The following is an 18,241-nucleotide window of genomic DNA, read 5'->3' as shown; positions in this document are numbered from 1 at the left end:
ATGTTCTACTTTTCTGAGCATCTCAGTCAACCCTCAGGATAAATAGCCTGAATTGCATAAGTGTGGTGTGTTAAAACCCATGAGCTAATATATGGTCACTAGGAAGTTTACATGCCCACTGGAATGACTTACCTGCCTCACCCACCTAATGTGAATTACAATTGGTTTGAGCTGAAGGAGAGGCCTAAAGTTTTCTCTATAAATGCTGCCACACAGCCAAAGCTTGAAGTCTTATCATAAACCTCTACAGTTGCTCACAGAAATACAAAGCCCAAGACACAGAGGAGCAAGGAAGCATGGCTGGTAAGTGCAAATAAATAAGTAAATAAATAAATAAACAAATAAATAAATCTCTTCCTGAATAGGGGATGGGTAAGTGAATAATTTACCGTATGTTTTTTATTCTGTAGGGTTATTATCTGTAAAAGGCTCTGAACTGTTGAAGTGTTCTACATACTGAGATTTTGAGTAGGTTATTTCAGCATTTTCTTTCCTGAATTTTTCAAAAGACACCAACAAGGAAAAAAGATCATCTGTCCATTACTGTGCTAGAACCAGGTATTATAAAACCGCAAATAGAGCAGGAGAAATTATGGCAAACTGCAAACTATCTTGTAGTGTGAAACTTAAGGAATCGAGGGCTTGTTCAAGTATGAATTAATCTTGTGTTAATGGGAATATTTGTGCCATGAGCACAAATACGGACTACATTCCTTCCTGGAGATTCAGAGTCAGCAAAATGCAATATCATTTTAACTATATGTTGAAATTACTGTGAAAGGGACTTTATAACACAGACAAATCAGTATAGGTGTCCAGGAGTAAGGTCATAGCAAGAAAGATATTAAATCAAGACACTGTAGCAAGATTGGCTTTGTTCTTGCTTAGATCCAACTTGTTGAGAACTCAGTAAAAATGGAGTTACTTCCAAGCATGTAGTTCACGCTCTGCTGGATTTATGTGATATTAACTAGAAAAGTTTAGGAAATTAATCAAAAAGCAACCATCCATAGAGCAGAGGATGAAGTACAGAAATGAGAGGTGTTTTTTCCCCTCGTGGAGATTAAAACAGGCAGAGTTACACCATGGTCAAAAAGCTTGATGAGACTCAATTGCAGAAACTCTTAGGATACAAATATTCATCCATTACAATCACTGAAATAATTCACGTTATTGACTGATCTACTTGTGCTGGTGTTCATCAGCAGCATCTGTTGTTTGCCCAGCCTGACAGTGCTTACTTAATGACTGCATCTGCTAAGTGTGAGATCATCTAGATGTCCACTTGTTCAGGGGCTGGGAGGGAATCGGGTGGACACAGTGGGCATAAGGCTGTTGATTCCCTCATCCATCTCCTCCTCTCAGCAGACCAAATAAATGGCCAAACACAATTTGATAGGCAATCTGAAAGACTGGAGTGATTAGGAAAATCTTTCCCTTTAAGAGAAGAACTGTATGGACAGTAAAATAGACAGTAAAAACTTTCCTCTGTAGCAATGGGGAAACAACCACAAAGTAATTGTTTCTGCATTGTAACACTTCCTTTTAAGCAATGATATGCCAATGGCTTAGACATTAACTTTGCCATTTTGGCAAGGCAGTCCCTAAAAACTTCCTTTTTATGCGTGATACATCAGTGTGTCCTTCTTAACCACAATTTTCTCATTACAGTAAATGCAAGAAGCAATAGCAGCATTTAACGAACAAACTGTTATTTGCTGATCACAGCCAGCTCTTGCTTGTGAAATACCCAGGTCATATTGCAAGCCCAAGTTCAGTTAGAGAAGTCAAAAGTACCCAGGGTTTCTCCTCAAAGTGCCAAGCACAATTTTAATGTAAAAAGCTGTGTGTGTGTGTGCACAGGTATGTGTGCACAGGTGTGTGTGCCCATGACTGCTTTCACATATGCACACAAACATGTTCCAAAATCACACATCCTGCAAATACAAACACTCTTCCAGAAAGTTTCAGTGCATCTGTGGGCCAGCCTGTACTGAACTTGGTTTAACAGAATCCAGAAAGAGAAAGGAAGGTGATGCCTAAAGAATGGGAAAAGCATTGTAAATGGTCCTGTACATTTGATAATACTTTTTTTCCCTAAGAGTTTTGACAGTCTGCAGCACATTACTGCTACTAAGCACTCAGTAATTTGTTTCACAGCCTCACATTCAATTATCTCTGCTTGTGTCTTCAGTTTTGTGTCATTACCACTAAGGTGTGAGTCACACCTGCAAGCATCTTGTTTATGTACCAGAATTAGGAGTGCTTGGCCATAGGATGGGTCATGCTGGATTGAAGTTCTTAGAAGAAATAAGCAGAGTCTAACAGTGAACGGAGCTTGCAAAGAGGTAGTTCTGATGAGTGTGCAACTCTAACTGTAAGTTACAACATCCAAATAACATCTTTACTCCAGTTCAGTGGAAGGGATGTGTGTATAAGTGGGAGAGGTAGGGGATTACCTTTAAATGTAATAGGCTGTAAGCACCAGGTCATGTCTGGCTACGTGGGAGCTGTCTGGGAAGTCTGATTCATTCCTAGGTGCTGGTCCCTTGGTAGTTTCTGAAGTTGCTGTGCTAGTATATGTCACTATCAACTTCCCATCTGAAAAAATCCATAGCATTCCTGCCAAGATCCTAAGGGAAAATCTGAGTTTCCAGGAATTTCCTGGCACGCTGTAACATGTGCCCTGCTAAATGAGGTATTCTCATAGAATCGTTTGTGTTATAAGGGATCTTTAAAAGCCATCTGACCCAATTCCCCTGCAGTGAGCAGGGACACCCACAGCTCCATCAGCGTTCAGAGCTCCTCCAGCCTGACCCTGACTGTCTGCAGGGACGGGGCCACCACCTTATCTCTGGGTGCTCTGTGTCAGTGCCTCACTGCCCTTATTGTTAAAACCTTCCTTTTTATATTGAATCTAAATCTCTTTCCATTTCAGACCATCTGCCTTTGTCCTGTCACACAGATCCTGCTAAAGAGTCTGTCCTTTTTCTCACAGCCCCTTTAGATACTGACAGGCCACTCTCAGGTCTCCCTGCAGCCTTCTCTCCTCCAGGCTGCACAGCCTCAGCTCTCTCAGCTGTGCTCATAGGGAGGTGTTCCATCACTCAGAGCATTTTTGTGGCCCTCCTCTGCATGCACTCCAACAGGTCCACTTCTCTCCTGTACTGAGGACTCCACATTTCAGGAGCACCTCCTTTGGAATGGAGGATGAAGAGTGAAAAAAAAAGGAAATGTTTCTTGGGCAATATATAGGACCTAGAAGAGATCTCAGCCAAGTGCTTTTCCTTATAGACTTGACCAATCTACATCAGCAGGTTCTGATCCTGGAGAGTTTTGACACAGGTCAGTCCACATTGCTATTCCAGGGCCCCAGGGCCCTCCCTAGAGGTTTACAAATATAGTATAACTGTAGAAAAATACTTGACTTCCTGCACCTAGGGTTGCAGGAGTGATTTTGGTGATGAAATTCCTTGCTTAATTATCCAACAAAGGAATGAGAGGAGAGACAGGACAGTCCAATTTCCCAAGGGAATGAGGCAGTCCCCAGTAAGTCATGTCCAGATGTTTGTAACATGGTGCTTCAGGGATATGTATGGAAGAATATAGAAGAATAAAGATGAAGATAAGGACTGCTTTCCCACCCTGAAACAAATGCACAATCAATTATATGTGAATTAAGGTTGTTTATTTTTAAAATTACAGTTGGACTTTTCATGTGATAAAACCACTGTCCCATCTTTCCCAAAAATTCTGCTGATCCTGAGTGTTGAGAAGCATTCATGGAAGTAGCTCGAGGAAAAAAATGGATTCACTGAATTAATTTTAGAAGAATGTCACTGTAAATATTGCTGACGAGGAATTCCAAATTAAAAACAATGTGGTGCAAGAAGCAGTATGCTTTTACTAGAATGTTGTTATTATAACAGAAAGAAAAACAACTGAACACTGAAATACTTATAAATTCAAACACAATAAGAAACTTTTAATGGCTATCTAGATTTCTAAGCATAAATACAGCCAGGTTGGATGGGCCCTGGGCAGCCTGATCTGGTAGGTGGCAACCAGCCTATGGCAGAGGCTTGCAACCAGATGATCTATAATGTCCCCTCCACCCTAAGCCATTCTATGATACTGTCCAAGCTTCCTAAGTTAGGTTGCAGGGAAGTACGATCAGAATGTTGAGCCTAAGAAGGAAAAAAAGAAGAAAAAAAAAAAGAATCTTCAACCCCTTTGTTCATATTAAAGGCTGGAAAGCAAAGAGAGCAATTGAAGCTCCACCCTCCCACAGGAAAAGCTTTACAAGTAGACTTTAGTGAAAGGCACCAATCACTCCTTGAGCCAACAGAAGTAGAGGAGGCCATTGAGAGGAAAACTCCAGAGCTGCTCTTACAGGACATATCGATCAGATATGGGCCAAGGTGAGCAAGGGGCAAACCCTTCTGTGGTTCTCTGTTATTCTCTTACATCAGTAAGATGTGTATTCAGCTCTGAATGCGACAGGAAAGTTTGCAGGTATTTTAAGTTGTCAGCCCAGTGTAAATGGGAGACCGACAAATCTGACACAACAGGAGAAGCACAATTTGGAGAAGGTATCATTGAAAAGGCAGAGGGAGGTTAGAGTGCACAGAAAAGGTTGAAACCTGAAGTTAAAATTGAGAGCATATAAAAATGTAAGGATTTTGTTTGTCTGTTTCTGATTTGCTGCTAAAATTTATGTTTATGCAAATTGCCTACTTTGCTGCATTTCCCTTGGCAGCTGATCTCTGTCTTTCTGAAGACAAGTTTTCCTCACGCCTGAGCCTGTTCTATAACAGATGTGCTTTATTTCTGAGTTTCTAAAAATTATTATTTTTTAAATAGGTACATTCCTAAAAAATCAAAGTACATGCTGCTTGTCTAGACGAAAAAAAAAAAGCAAAACGCATTCCCCCCATTTGAAATGTGACTGTATTTCTAAGGCTACAAATGTAGTTATTTCAAGGCTTGCCTGACTTGATAAGCTGAAGATTATGCTGCAAAGAACACCTCCCCATGGATGAATCAAGGTGAACACAGGATGCTGATTTTTTACTCAGTAACAACCCAGTCCCACTACTAAGGACTTTCCTATTCTTCCTCTCTATGAAGTGGAAGGGGAGGAGGGAGAAAGAGAGTAAAAACTATTTTAAAAATAAAATATTATTTTTAACTTATTTAAAAAATAATTTTTAAAGAACACACACACTGATATCTTTTCCTTCTGTACTTCTGCACTTCATTTCAATCATCAAGTTAATCTTCTGCTAATGAACCCTCCATAGGCTCTGTCCATGTCAGAGACAAACCAACCTCAGATGCTTGTTCTTTGGCCTCTGATAAAGCTACAGCTTGCACACAAGAGCATTCCACACCATATTATTTCACACACATGATTTTAATAGTGTTTTCTCTCCAATTCTGTCATCTCTCCCACTGTCAAATGACCCATTGAGCTGAAGATGTCCCTGCTCATTGCAGGGGGGTTGGTTTGATTCTTTAATAATCTCTTCCAACTCAAATAATTCTGATTTTATGTTCTTATTAGGTGCTTTCAACAGATAAGAACTGGTATTTATATCAGAGATACATGTAACATCAATGTGGCTAGGGAACTCATCATGATTTAAAATGCAGAAACATCCTTCTGGTCATTCTGGTTTCTTCGTTTCTTATTAAGCCATCATGTCATAGACTGAATGAAACCATGACAGAATTAGCTGAGTTCAGCTGGATTCTGTATTCAGCAACTCACAGGTGTTCCATTCTCTCATAGTTCTTTCCTCTTAGATTCTTTTCTGATTTTCCTTTAGTACTGGATATACTACTTTTTTAATAATTACGCAGATAGTTGTTAATAATCTTGTAAAGGTGTAAGCTCTCTCTCTCTCTCTCTCTCTCTCTCTCTCAAAACAGAATAAAATGCTCAGAAATAACTTATTTCCATTTGTGGTGGAAACTTCACATTTTTATTAGCTACTTACAGAAAGTAACATGAAATTCTTGCAATTGTTTACGCGCTTCTTCCTCCTTCTAATGTACTTCTCACTTTTTCTTAGCTCTGACGCAGCCAAGTACCGACTGGCATGTGAAAGAAAATGGGAGAGATCACCACACAAGTAAATTCTCTAGCAAAGAGTTGGTTGTGAGGAGAGGTCAGGCCTTTGTAATCACCTTCAATGGAACGGAACACCCGGAGCAAACCTTTACATTCATCGCAGAAACAGGTATGGCTCCCAGTGCTGTTCCCAGAAATTGCAATGCCTAAGCCACATTCTTTTGGCCTGGTATGTGCTATATGGTAGGCAGTTAATACCTCAGAATCAACATGCTGCTTTAAATAGTATCTGAAGTGTTTGCTGTACTACTTCCACCTCAGCTAGCAGAGGTAGTTTCTTTCATTTTGAAACATATGCCATATTAATCTAATAGAAGGGTTAAAAATCAGACGGGTTTTTTGACAAGTTACAGCAAGCTGGAAAGAAAAAAAGTTGTTTATTTTCCTTAAAAGGTCCAAAACCCTCCAAGCAGGCCAAGACCCAAGCCACATTTGGTATCTCCAGCACAGCAAGCAAGGAGGGCTGGAGCGCAGTTCTTCAGTCCACCAGTTCCCACTCCGTGAGCATCTCCATTTCCAGCCCAGCTAATGCTGTCATTGGACGTTACAAGCTGAGTGTTCAAAGTACTTCAGCTGGCAGATCGTCTCCAGTAGTCCTTGGCACTTTTGTTTTGCTCTTCAACCCTTGGTCTTCAGGTAGGAATATATCAGCATTCCCCTGAAAGAACTGATTTTCTTGTAGTTTGATTAGTATTTCCAGTTTCTCCACTTGACCTACACTTCTGCAGTATGGATATAGAACATTCACCACATAACCTAGCAGTGAGAAAAGAAAAGCATACAATGGTTTCTGAGGACCTTCTGCTACATAAAACCAACTCTGTATCACGTACTGAATGGAGATCCCCTGGCTCCCCCCCCAAAATGCAGATTAAGTTCTGCCAAAACCCCGCAGGTTTTTTATTTATTTTGCCCGCTGTGACTGTATATACCTCTCCTTTGGCTTTTCAGGTGATGATGTGTTCATGCCTAACAAGGCAGAGTGTGAGGAATATGTGCTAGAAGAGTTTGGTATCATTTTTGCAGGCAACAATAATCATATCAACAGCTTTGGATGGAACTTTGGCCAGGTAAACACAGCACTGAACCAGCAGCCAGTGCTTTGTGCTCTTTTTCACATAAGCTGGATGATCAGCATGTTTATTTTTTAATGTTTATCAAAGCCACACACCTCAGAAGATCAGGAGTCTGGTAATGCAGTTAGAACTCACATCAACTTCTATTATATTGATTGATGAGAAAATTTGCAGTTGACTACTTGGTGATATGAGCTAGGATACAGAGTCCTAAGAGTCTGCTGCGAAGTAAAGTGGAGCATCACAGAATGGCACAGGCCTGGCTGCCAGTCCACACATTCTGAGTTTTGAAAACCTCTTAAGAGTTTTAATCTCCACGGTTTGTTGATGGCTCATTTTTATGTGGAATTCTTGGCTGAGCTGCAAAGTTTCATCTTATGGTTAAAGAAATATTAAATGCTCACGTAATTCTACTTATCTGTATATCTTAGCACAGTAGAATGATCTGTGTTTCTAATACACTAACATATTTCTATAACATAGTTTCAAGCAGATATCCTCAGTATTTGCCTTTCCATGCTGGATCGAAGCTTGAACTACCGTAAGGATCCTGCCACAGATGTATCTCGCCGATATGATCCCAAATATCTGGGCCGTGTTCTTAGTGCAATGGTAAACAACATGTTCAGAAAGTCCAAACTACTGACTGTTCACTTTTCAGAAAATTTTAGGCCAGTGTTTGTATGCACCACAAAGCAGAAATGCGGGCCAGGGAAATCCCTAAGTTGTTGTCTGGTCTCAGCCTTCCAGACTTGTCTCATTTATGTATGTCTCACACTTAACACTTTGATATCCAGTATGCAAACTCAAAGCTATGTTGTGGGTTGTTATGCTGACCACTTTGGAGGTCTTTAATCCAACTTCCCATTTGAAGGGGGTCTACTGGGGCACAAGATCAGGTCATCCATGGATTTGTCAAGTTGTTTTGAAAATCTCCAAGGATGGAAGTTTCACTGCCCCTCTGGGTGACCAATCCAGAGCTGCACTGTCTTCTTACTGACTAATTTTTCTCTTATGTCCAATATCATTTTCCCAAGCTACAACTTTCTGTCGTTGCCTCTTGGCATGTAATATACCAGTGCAGAGAAAAGTTGGACTCCTGACTTTGTATGCCTCATACGAATAGTTGTAAGCTCTTACTATAGACTCCTTTATCTTCATCTTTGCTAGGCTGAACTAGCCTGGCACTCCCAGCTTCTTGTAAGTGCTGTGCTCTAGGGCCCATGACCATCTTGGTAGGCCCGTCTCCTGGACCCTGCTCAGTGCCACAACATTCCCCTGAACTGAGAAGTCTGAAAGAGGAGCTGGACAGTAATCCTGGCACAGTGATAATTAAAGAGCTGTAACAGCTTCCTTCAGTATTCTGATAATTTCTGGCACTTACTGTAACTCCCAGGGTCATTTCAGCTGAGTTGCCACTCAGCAAGCTACTTCCCAGCCTGTACTAATGCATGGGGTTTTCTTGCCCTGAATCCTGAATTCTGCATATTTTCATACTGGATTTCATGAGATTTCTGTTGACCCAGTATTCAAGATGCTTAAAGTGACTCTGCAGTTCTTATATCTGCCCCTTCCCCTAATTTAACATTGTCTATACATTTGCTAAGAGTTCATCCTGTTATCAAGCAGGCACATTTTGACAGATTCACTGCATTATATGCATTTATGTCATTCTATCACACAGTGGTAAAGTTGCCACCTCACAACAGAAGGGTTCACCATAAACTTGTGTGTGTCATCTTGCTGGGTACTACTGCACTTGGGTGGGAGAAACAGTGGTTAATTTCTTTTCATTACTTATGAATACATAATAATTTCTCTGAAACAATGAGATTTCCTCCTGAAGGCCAACTGTAAGAAGCAATGACTTTTGTCCATTAAAGTGCCATTCAAAGCTTTTCTCCTGTCCCCTCCTCCACCACTACTTCATCTATTGTAAGCTCTTGATTTAAGTTATCATAAATTTTGTGAATATTTTTACAGGTCAATGCCAATGATGACCAAGGGGTGGTACAAGGAAACTGGAGTGGAAATTATGATGGTGGGAAAAGTCCAAGCAGCTGGACTGGAAGTGGTGAAATCCTGCAAAACTGGAAGAAATCAGGATTCAGGCCTGTTAGATATGGACAGTGTTGGGTTTTTGCAGCAGTATTAACTACAGGTATGATTTATGTAATGCATACAATGATACTGCACAGTGTCTGTGCACTAATAACACTTTCTACATGAAAATATTTCAGAATATTCATCTATTATATCAAACATCGTATTGTGGAAATAGTGCTTTCTGACTATGGTTTTCCATTCTCCCTTTAGTGCTTAGATGTCTGGGGATTCCCACTCGTCCAATTACAAACTTCAGCTCTGCCCACGATGCAGATGGAAATCTGCGTGTGGATGAGTTTTATGATGCTTCTGGAAATCATTTGAACGAGGGAGCTGACAGTGTCTGGTAAGGTTCTGCAGTATTTAGTAATAGGACCTGTCAGTATTATAGTCTTCAGGTGCAGAGTATAGATTCTGATGACAAATACTCTATTAACTACTAAAAAAAATTGTCTTTAAAACAACTACATGCACAGGATCAACAAATATTATGCTGCCACAAAATTTGGTATTTTCACTTTTTCTTAATAAAGCAGAGAATTAACATCAGTTACTGCAGCAAACTGAAGCCAAGATAGACAAAGTTATAGCTGCCACACATTACTGAAAAAATGGGATGTTATACTGGAAATATCAAATATTGGAACCTAACTTTGTTTGAAGTTATTCTTCAAAACCAAAACCACGTTAAACTGTAAGAGTTCAATAGAACAAGCTCCCCTCTCCTTCTCCTAAAAAGGAGAAAGGAGAAATATTTCTTGCAGTGAAATAATTTGCAGTGAAAATAATTATCAATACTAAGTAACAAATGCAATGGAAATAAGCTTTCATTCAGCAAAGAAGAGTGCAGCTCCTCACTGCTTACCTTGTTTGCTTCCCTGCTTGTTCTGTACATGTCCTAAATCAAAGAGAAGCTTACAAAAATACTATAGTTTTGTACAATAAGAAGCACAGCTAAAACTAAGGAAGTCCACAGGCTCAGAACTTTTTTTGGGGGGGTGAAAAAGAGGCTCAAGACATCTTGAAAATAGTTCCACAATGCAATTTTCAACTCCTGCATAAGTAAGATTGCCAGAATCAGAATGATATTCATCAGTCACAGATAAGAACCTTCTGAAGGTAAAGCATTTGAGACTTCTAACTAAGAATACTAATTAATGAACGTGAATAGAAATGCAGAAACACGTACCATGGGCTTGCTTTATTTATTCTTGAATGTAGGAATTTCCATGTCTGGAATGAAAGCTGGTTTTCCCGCAGTGACTTGGGCCCTTCATACAGCGGATGGCAAATTCTGGATGCAACTCCCCAAGAAGAAAGTGGAGGTACACAGATTTCATTCCAGGAGTAATGCTGAAAAATCATAAAGTCAGTCATTTTCAGAGAGAAAAATGAACTGTAGAACTGCTGTGAAAGAAATGTCTTCTGCTCAGAAGCAGAATGACAGTTTCTGCCTAATTAATAAAGCATCAGTTCCTCTATGGATCCCAAGAAACAAATTAGGTTTCTAGGGCCAGTCTTCTGCAGCTCTTTCTATATTTCCAATGTAGGTGCCTAGAGCTATTGAAGATTAATGAATGCTATAAAATAGATCAAATGCACATTGAGAATAAATGCAAGACACACTGATTATTGGGTAAATACGATCTATGAGGGTCTGTGTGGATGAAACGGCCAGAATGAGCCACCAGCACTTGGTAATTCAAGAGTCATTGATAAATATCTGCCCAGTAATCTGCTTACTTTAAAACCATCGATTAGTTCTAAGGTTATTTTCTTGATGCCATAGGAATTTATCAGTGTGGTCCTGCCTCAAGGAATGCCATCAAAGAAGGAAACGTAGATCTGGACTACGACTGTCCATTTGTATTTGCAGAAGTGAATGCAGACTGTATGTACTGGAATTATGATCCTGCAACTAGAAAGAAAACATTATTATTCAACAAGTCGACAGTAATCGGCCAACTCATCAGCACAAAGGCAGTTGGTAGAAATGATCGTATAGATATCACCAGTGATTATAAATATGAAGAAGGTAAAAAACTTCATAGTTCTATATTTGGTTCATTCCAGAAAAGTCACATAAACTTTATGATAGGAGCCTCTTGATTGGCAATTTTGGACATCTATATGGTAAGGGGAAAATTTATACTAAATTTATTCAGTTCTAGCAGAAAAGAAAAGAGAATGTAAAGAGTAAAAAATAATGCCCTCCACTTTCTGATACGTAGTTGCTTTGTGGGACCTAAATAAGACAAGTCCAAATAACTTTGATCCATAGTTCTCACCTTTCTTCTATTTTCTACCTATCCTGCAGGTATGGGGAGTGAATGTGATGTTGGGTGTGTGTTTGGCTGTTTGTCAGAGTCAACAGACCACATTATACCATTGCCCTTCCCTTATTTAAGGAGCATTTTCTGTATTAGCAAACAAAATCACACATTTTACAACCATAAAAAAGCACAGAAATGGAAAGGGTGAAAAATTTTGGACTTAAGATTTTGTTTTACAAGATGCTACTAAAGGGACAGCGACATTGCTGAGGGCAAAGCCAGAAAATTAAGTGTGGTAGTTGCTCTCTAAGAACAGAATTATGTTTTGCTGAATAGTCTCTAGCTGTTAGCTGTTGAGGGTAATTTTCATTGCTGTTTCTAACAGGCTCTAAAAAAGAAAGAGATATTTTTAAAAAAGCCCGCAAGAAGCTGGGACTTGAGGATAAGTTTGATCCTACAGCACCAACACCAAAGGAAATTGAACAAAAGCCTGATATCTCAGGAAAGTTTAAGATGGCTGGTCCTTTAGAAGTCGGAAAAGACCTCAATTTAATTCTGATTCTTGCAAATTTACAATCTGAAGTTAAATCTGTTCAAGTAAATATGACTGCTTGGAGCACTGTGTATACAAGAAGACCAGTCCGTGAGATCTGGAAGGACTCCCTGTCTGTCTCTCTGTCTCCTGAGGAAGGTAATTTTTCAAATCAAATAATCACACAATTGTTATTAAAAGTTATCAATAAGCAGGTGTTAGAAGATGGTCAACTTAGGTTGGGGCAATCAGAGACATTTACAAACTGGGAGAAGAACTCCTTGAGAACAGCCCTGCAGAGAAGGGCATGGGGGTCCTGATGGATAAAAAGCTCAAAGTGAGCCAGCAATTTGTGCTTGCAGCACAGAAGGACAACAGCGTCCTGGGCTGCATTAGCAGAGGGTGGCAGTGGGCAGGGAGGGAATTGTCCCCATTTACTCTGCCCTCATGAGCCCCTATGTGCAGTACTGCATCCAGACCTGTGGTCCCCAGGGTAAGAGGGATGTTGAGGTGTTGGAGTGGGTTTGGAGGAGGGCCATGAAGATGCTTAGAGGGCTGCAGCGCCTCTCCTGTGAAGACAGGCTGAGGGAGTTGGGCTTGTTCAGCTTGGAGAAGAGATGGCTGTAGGGAGACTTTCCTGTGGCCCTTCAGTACATAAAGAATATAAAAAAGATGAAAACTGACTTTTTACGTGAACAGACAATGATAGGACACAGGGTAAAGGCTTTAAACTGAAAGAGGGGAGATTTATGTCAGATGTGAAGAGGAAATCCTTTACTGAGAGGGCAGTGAGGCCCTGGCACTGCTGCCCAGAAGAGTGAGCATGCCCATCCCTGGATTAATACTGGGTAGAAAGTCTGTTCCCTTACAAAAGTGCTTATTAGTTCCTTTTTTATTTTTTTTTCCCTCCACAGAGAAACATTTTCCCATTAAGATATCTTATGCTGAATATCAACAGCAGTTAACTACAGATAACGCAATTGAGGTAACAGCTGTATGTCACGTAGAAGGTGGGATTCAAGTACTGGTGCAAAGACACATTGCCCTGGACAACCCTGCCATTGATATACAGGTGAATTATTCTCCCTTTACTCTAAATGCAGTGGCAGAGTAAGGGGAAAATGAGCCCTTTAGGCACTTTCTTTCTCAGGAAGAGATGTTCTGCTTATATTCTAACTTGGTTCATCACAGTTCCTCATAGTAATCCCTCTTCTGACATGACTGACAATGCTGACAATCTGACCTTTTAAGTATTTTCTTTGCTCAGGTACTCGGTGAGGCAAAAGTGAATAAAGAAGTGGAAGTGGAAGTGGTATTTACCAATCCTATTGATATCGAAGTGAAGGACTGTGTGCTGCAGGTAGAAGGCAGTGACCTGCTGAGAGGAATCCTTATGATAGAGTAAGTACAAAAAGTGCCTCTTCCTGCTACTAAAGATAACTAATCCAGAACACAGCCATGGATGACTTTGAACCAAACACAAGAATGAGACAGAATTTTCCTTTTGCACACAACTTTAAATCGCCTTTCCATCTCACGTAAGCTTTGACTCCATACTTTGGGAGGGCAGATAATTACTTTACAATTTGATAGAACTTTCTTCCCTACCCAACAGGCCACGACAGTTCCAGCAAAAGTTTTATGTATGCCCATGCAATAAATGTTATTGAAGCAGTGTATGCTGCTATAGACCAGATGGGTTGGACCTTCTTGTTCTGACTGTAGGATTAGCAATAGGATATGAGTGTTTCTGTCCACACTATGCCCAAACTATTCTGTATTTTAACCAGGATTTTTTGTTTTGTTTTCAAAATGGACTACGAGTGCCAGTCTGAGTGGTCAACCTTCTAAACAATTTGCATCTACATTAGACAGGTAGCTGTGTAATGTAAAAAGCAGATGCACCAGTGTCCCAGCTTTGTAAACACAAATGAACACAGATTGTTTAGGGACAGGCTGTGATCTCAAAAAGTGGCACTTCTGAAAAAACAGCCCAAAGTATGCTCTATGTGTAGCTATTCCAGGCACAATAAATCATGACTAAAGAGGATGAACATTAGAGAACAAACTAAGCCAGGACCAGCAGTCTACACCTTAGATGACTGGATTTACTTTACTATGGTCTGGAACTTGAACATAACTTAAATACTTAAGGCAGGCAGGAAGAGGATAGGGAAAATAGTGAATATTATGATAAATAAAGATTTTCCAAAACAGGAACTATGAGTACATTGATTTTCAAGCTCTGCTTTTAGAACTCCACAAAATAATGATGTTGGGAGATTAATAAACTGAGTCAGAAAGGTTCTAGATGATGTTGAGATAGGGAATGAGAAGACTGGGAAAAAAAATGGGTTCCTTTTACTATAGATCCCAGCTACCTGTGATATGGAAATGTGCTGATTAAGTGAACATAAGTGAACATGTAATCCCTGGAGGTGTTAAAGAAACATGTACATGTGGTCCTAAGGAACGTGTTTTAGTGGGTAATATTGGTGGTAGGTGGATGGCTGGACTGCATGATAGAGGTCTTTTCCAATCTTTATGATTCTGTGATAAACACATACATGCACACTGACAAAAACAAAACAAAACAAAAAACCATTCACAGCAACTTAAGATGGTCACTCTTGCTTGAACAATTATGTCTATCTCATATATTCCCTATTCCCTTGAGGGAATTCAGTAACCTTGTGTTACATATTGTATACAACTTTATACTCAGGCAAGACAAAATATCACAGGTTAAGACTCTTCGGTAAAATCATAAACATGGATTTTCTAGAATTATAAAATATACTAGTATAAAACATTTTAAGGTCGATTTAGAATTTCCTGGTGTGCAAACACTTTTCTCACATTGCTACAATCTACTGTAATTCAGGAGTTTGCATCAATACTCCTTGTGGTTCCAGCTCATTCAACACAATGATGTATTTTATGCTTCCTGTTCTGCATGAAGCTTTCTCTTATATGAGATGAGTATGTTTTCACCCTGATCCCAAGTAAGCTTATCTGGATTACTGCATGTTTTTTGAGTCCTTAATGCATGGTCTTGAGTATTTAAATATATACCATAGAAATAGGTCGAAAAAGACCTCCAAGATCAACAATCTCAACCTCAACCCATCCCACCATGGCCACTGACTATGTCCCTCAGAGCCACAGTTCTGGAACATGAAAGAAGAAATTATTCTTAATATTCAATCTGAAGTTGATTCCATTGACTGGCTCTCCACTGTTGAAAATGGGAGTCAAGCCACCCAGTCCAGCATGGTGCTGTCAAATAGCTAAGTGTTGCACACTATTTTCATGACCATCTTAGACTGAGCTGATAGGAGTTCTTACATAAGGATGGAAATGGCTAAAGAGTAAACTCACATGTGATGCATAAGCCTATTTTCAGCTTATATTTTTTCTTTTGTTTTCTATTTCTAGCGTACCACCATTGAAAGCTAAAGAGATATCCAGTACAAAATTTAAACTTACCCCTTTTGAGACGGGCTCCAAGCATCTGCTTGTTAATTTCTCCTGTGATAAATTTGCAGATATCAAGGCCTTTAAAACTGTAAAAGTGATTGACTAACAGGAAGATACACAATAAACGATCTTTGTCCCTACCAAATGCAGGGACATTGTACAAAATGGTGTAAGAAATGTACAAGAAAACTAGGAGAAAAGTAACAGAACAAAGTCCTTGCTTCCTGTGATACGGGTTTATCAACTTTATATCATTAAAATTTTACATTGTAATTTTTAATAAACTGTGGAATGGTTCACTTACTACTGTGCACATCCATGTTAATTAAACAGAATATCTTACCTTTTACTCAGAGACTGTTTGCTTGACTTGTGTCTCCTTTTGTTTGGAAATCATTACTTCTGACTCTGGCTGTTTCTACACAAATATAAACATATTTTTACACATTCAAAGCCTTATACAGTGCAATTGCAAAGTGGTGTTTCCTTTCATTGCAATCATGATACTAGAAAGTAGCCAGGATTAAGTGAATGCTTTACACAATTTTGGCCAGTCTTTTTAGCAATAATGAGTAAGTATCATGACATTTTTCTTTTCTGCCAAATCACAGTGGCCAAGTGAGGCACAGGAAAAGCAATTTGGATGATGTCCAGTATGGGAGCAACTTGGTAAAAATGTTAGGATAATTGCCCAGTTCAATGTACACGAGGTTCTTTTTGCATGCTGCTGTTTTGTACTCACTGATACTCTTCGCGAATCAGAGGGAGGGTAATCTTAGGTCAAGGGGTATTTTAACTCTGGAAGAACTAGAATTTATCACTATAGTTTGTGTGTTAGGAAGCCACCTCTATCAGCAAATAATATATTAAATACGGAGTCCAGTAATGTTGAGATCAAGTTCAGTATACCTTAGTTAAACTTTTAATGGCAGATAGGTGCAGACCACAGACATGAAAAAACTGGTGCGAGTAAAGAATGCATCCAAATTTGTTTGACTGTTGTGAGGGCCAAAAATGGTAGCAAAAAGCCTCGTCTTAATAAAAGGTGCCTTAGCCTTCCTTTAAAAATTGCATAATTAACTTAACTTATGAATTCCACATCTTGAATTCCTGTTGCTAAACAGTATGTGTAACAGTAGATGTTCTTTCAATGCAACTCTACCTGGCAGGTGATTAAATAGTTTGCGGGGAAGCAGAAGCTAAAAGCAAGATTCCTGGAACAAGTGAGCTAGGTGTAGCCCATTAAGTGATTTACTTTATGGCTGATAATTATGCAACACTAAGTCAATCTCTGACTGAAAAATGAACTGTGTAGATGAAGTGAATGAGAAGTCACACTACTGCTCTATTGTACTTTGGACTGCAGAACCTGCCTTGTACCTATACCCTGCAAAAGTACTTGAGGAGGGCACCAGCAGCCATCTAACTTACCAGTGCCAGATATATGACATTAGTACATCATTATACTGGCTGCATAACCACATAGTTACAGGGAAGTTGTACAAATAGCCCACAGATTTTCTCCTGATGTTCCTTAAAACTTGCAGGAACAAAGACCAAATCATCACATAGACCAAATGATGGAAGTTCAAGCTCAAGGACAGACTTTGACTCAGAATTTCAACTTCTTTTTAAATGAGTGAAAACAACCAGATTCAGGTGAAGTCAAGCAAATTGCACTAGCAGAAATGACAGAATCTGGTGAACGTCTAGGGGAATTAAAGAAAGGCAACACCCTTCCCTTGCAACACTTCACATGTGCATAAAGTTAACACATCTAATTAAATGTGTGCCTACTGGGATACAGACTCGTAGATAGGAGTCTGCAATGTTTTTGTGGAACTTATACTTTCTAGAAAAGACTAGCAACAACATGAGTATAAGGTGCAATAAGGCTAATCTGAGGTCATGATAGCACAATACACAAACAACAAATTATTGAGGAGGCAAGAAAAACGTAAGTTTAGGTTTACACTGGAAAGTTGGAAAACTGAAGGGCAATTTCAAGGCCATGAAACTATGGAAAAGAAGGAATAAAATATTTTGACCATTTTGGATGATAGGTGGGTGGAACTGAGCTAGGAAAAACACCTGTGACACTATTAAGTCATTAGTCACATAGGAACCATGACCGCTGCATTCCAAAGGGATTACAAAAGTGGCTGCTAATGCTTTGGTGTGGTGAAGGTGTCGACCGTCAGGTGCTGGTTTAGGATGTAGGACACTATGAAAGTTTAGGATGGCTTGGTGAACACCACAGTGGGTACGTCACAAGAGGTAAAGGAGGTGGATGCAGCCGAGACAGAAAAAGTGGTGTGAATTTTAATTGCCTATGTGAGTAGTAAGGAAGTAGAAAGGAACTAGTCATGCTCCAGAGGGAGCAGTGTGAAGCGTCTGAAGCAATCACTGTAAGTACTGAACACCTGAACTTAAGAACTGGTTGATGCGGTTCATCACTAGGACTGTGTGTGAAGATCAGGTAACATCAGAGGCTTGTGGCTCTTATGGTTTCCAAGGACTATGAATTAAGGAGAAGAGAAAAAGACTAACTAAAGCAGCTCTGAAAAGCAATCAAATCCATTCAGGGAGACTCCTGGAACAAGTTCTGAGAGCCTGAATATCCCAGGAACTTCCAAGA

At 39.7% G+C, this 18,241-nt stretch overlaps 1 protein-coding gene and 1 long non-coding RNA gene across 2 annotated transcripts; one reads left to right on the top strand and one right to left on the bottom strand.

The window, feature by feature from the left end:
- Positions 1-4,311: 4,311 nt before the first annotated feature.
- On the top strand, positions 4,312-15,890 carry LOC122187292 (protein-glutamine gamma-glutamyltransferase E-like). Its single transcript, XM_042884700.1, has 13 exons — positions 4,312-4,421; positions 6,078-6,245; positions 6,530-6,772; positions 7,088-7,206; positions 7,696-7,824; positions 9,196-9,373; positions 9,529-9,664; positions 10,540-10,643; positions 11,108-11,353; positions 11,977-12,282; positions 13,038-13,195; positions 13,391-13,524; positions 15,562-15,890. Exons 1-13 carry the CDS (start codon positions 4,412-4,414, stop codon positions 15,707-15,709), a joined length of 2,079 nt encoding a protein of 692 aa, XP_042740634.1. The 5' UTR covers positions 4,312-4,411; the 3' UTR covers positions 15,710-15,890.
- On the bottom strand, positions 6,495-18,000 carry LOC122187294. Its single transcript, XR_006181276.1, has 5 exons — positions 15,947-18,000; positions 15,613-15,654; positions 11,062-11,236; positions 10,508-10,671; positions 6,495-6,892 (listed from the first exon to the last, which is right to left on the bottom strand). It is a non-coding gene; the product is annotated as an uncharacterized LOC122187294 (long non-coding RNA).
- Positions 18,001-18,241: the final 241 nt, after the last annotated feature.

The sequence above is a fragment of the Lagopus leucura genome, unplaced genomic scaffold (genome assembly GCF_019238085.1).
Source record: "Lagopus leucura isolate 7727_CA_CO unplaced genomic scaffold, USGS_WTPT01 Super-Scaffold_100045, whole genome shotgun sequence".
NCBI classification, from domain to species: Eukaryota; Metazoa; Chordata; class Aves; order Galliformes; family Phasianidae; genus Lagopus; species Lagopus leucura.
This window is presented reverse-complemented; position numbering and strand designations above follow the sequence as displayed.

Bases quoted from the DNA above. Each gene is read 5' to 3' on its own strand.
- LOC122187292 (XM_042884700.1), top strand. The intron at 10,644-11,107 runs GTACACAGATTT...TTGATGCCATAG, and splicing joins TCCCCAAGAAGAAAGTGGAG to GAATTTATCAGTGTGGTCCT. The intron at 12,283-13,037 runs GTAATTTTTCAA...TTCCCTCCACAG, and splicing joins CTCTCTGTCTCCTGAGGAAG to AGAAACATTTTCCCATTAAG.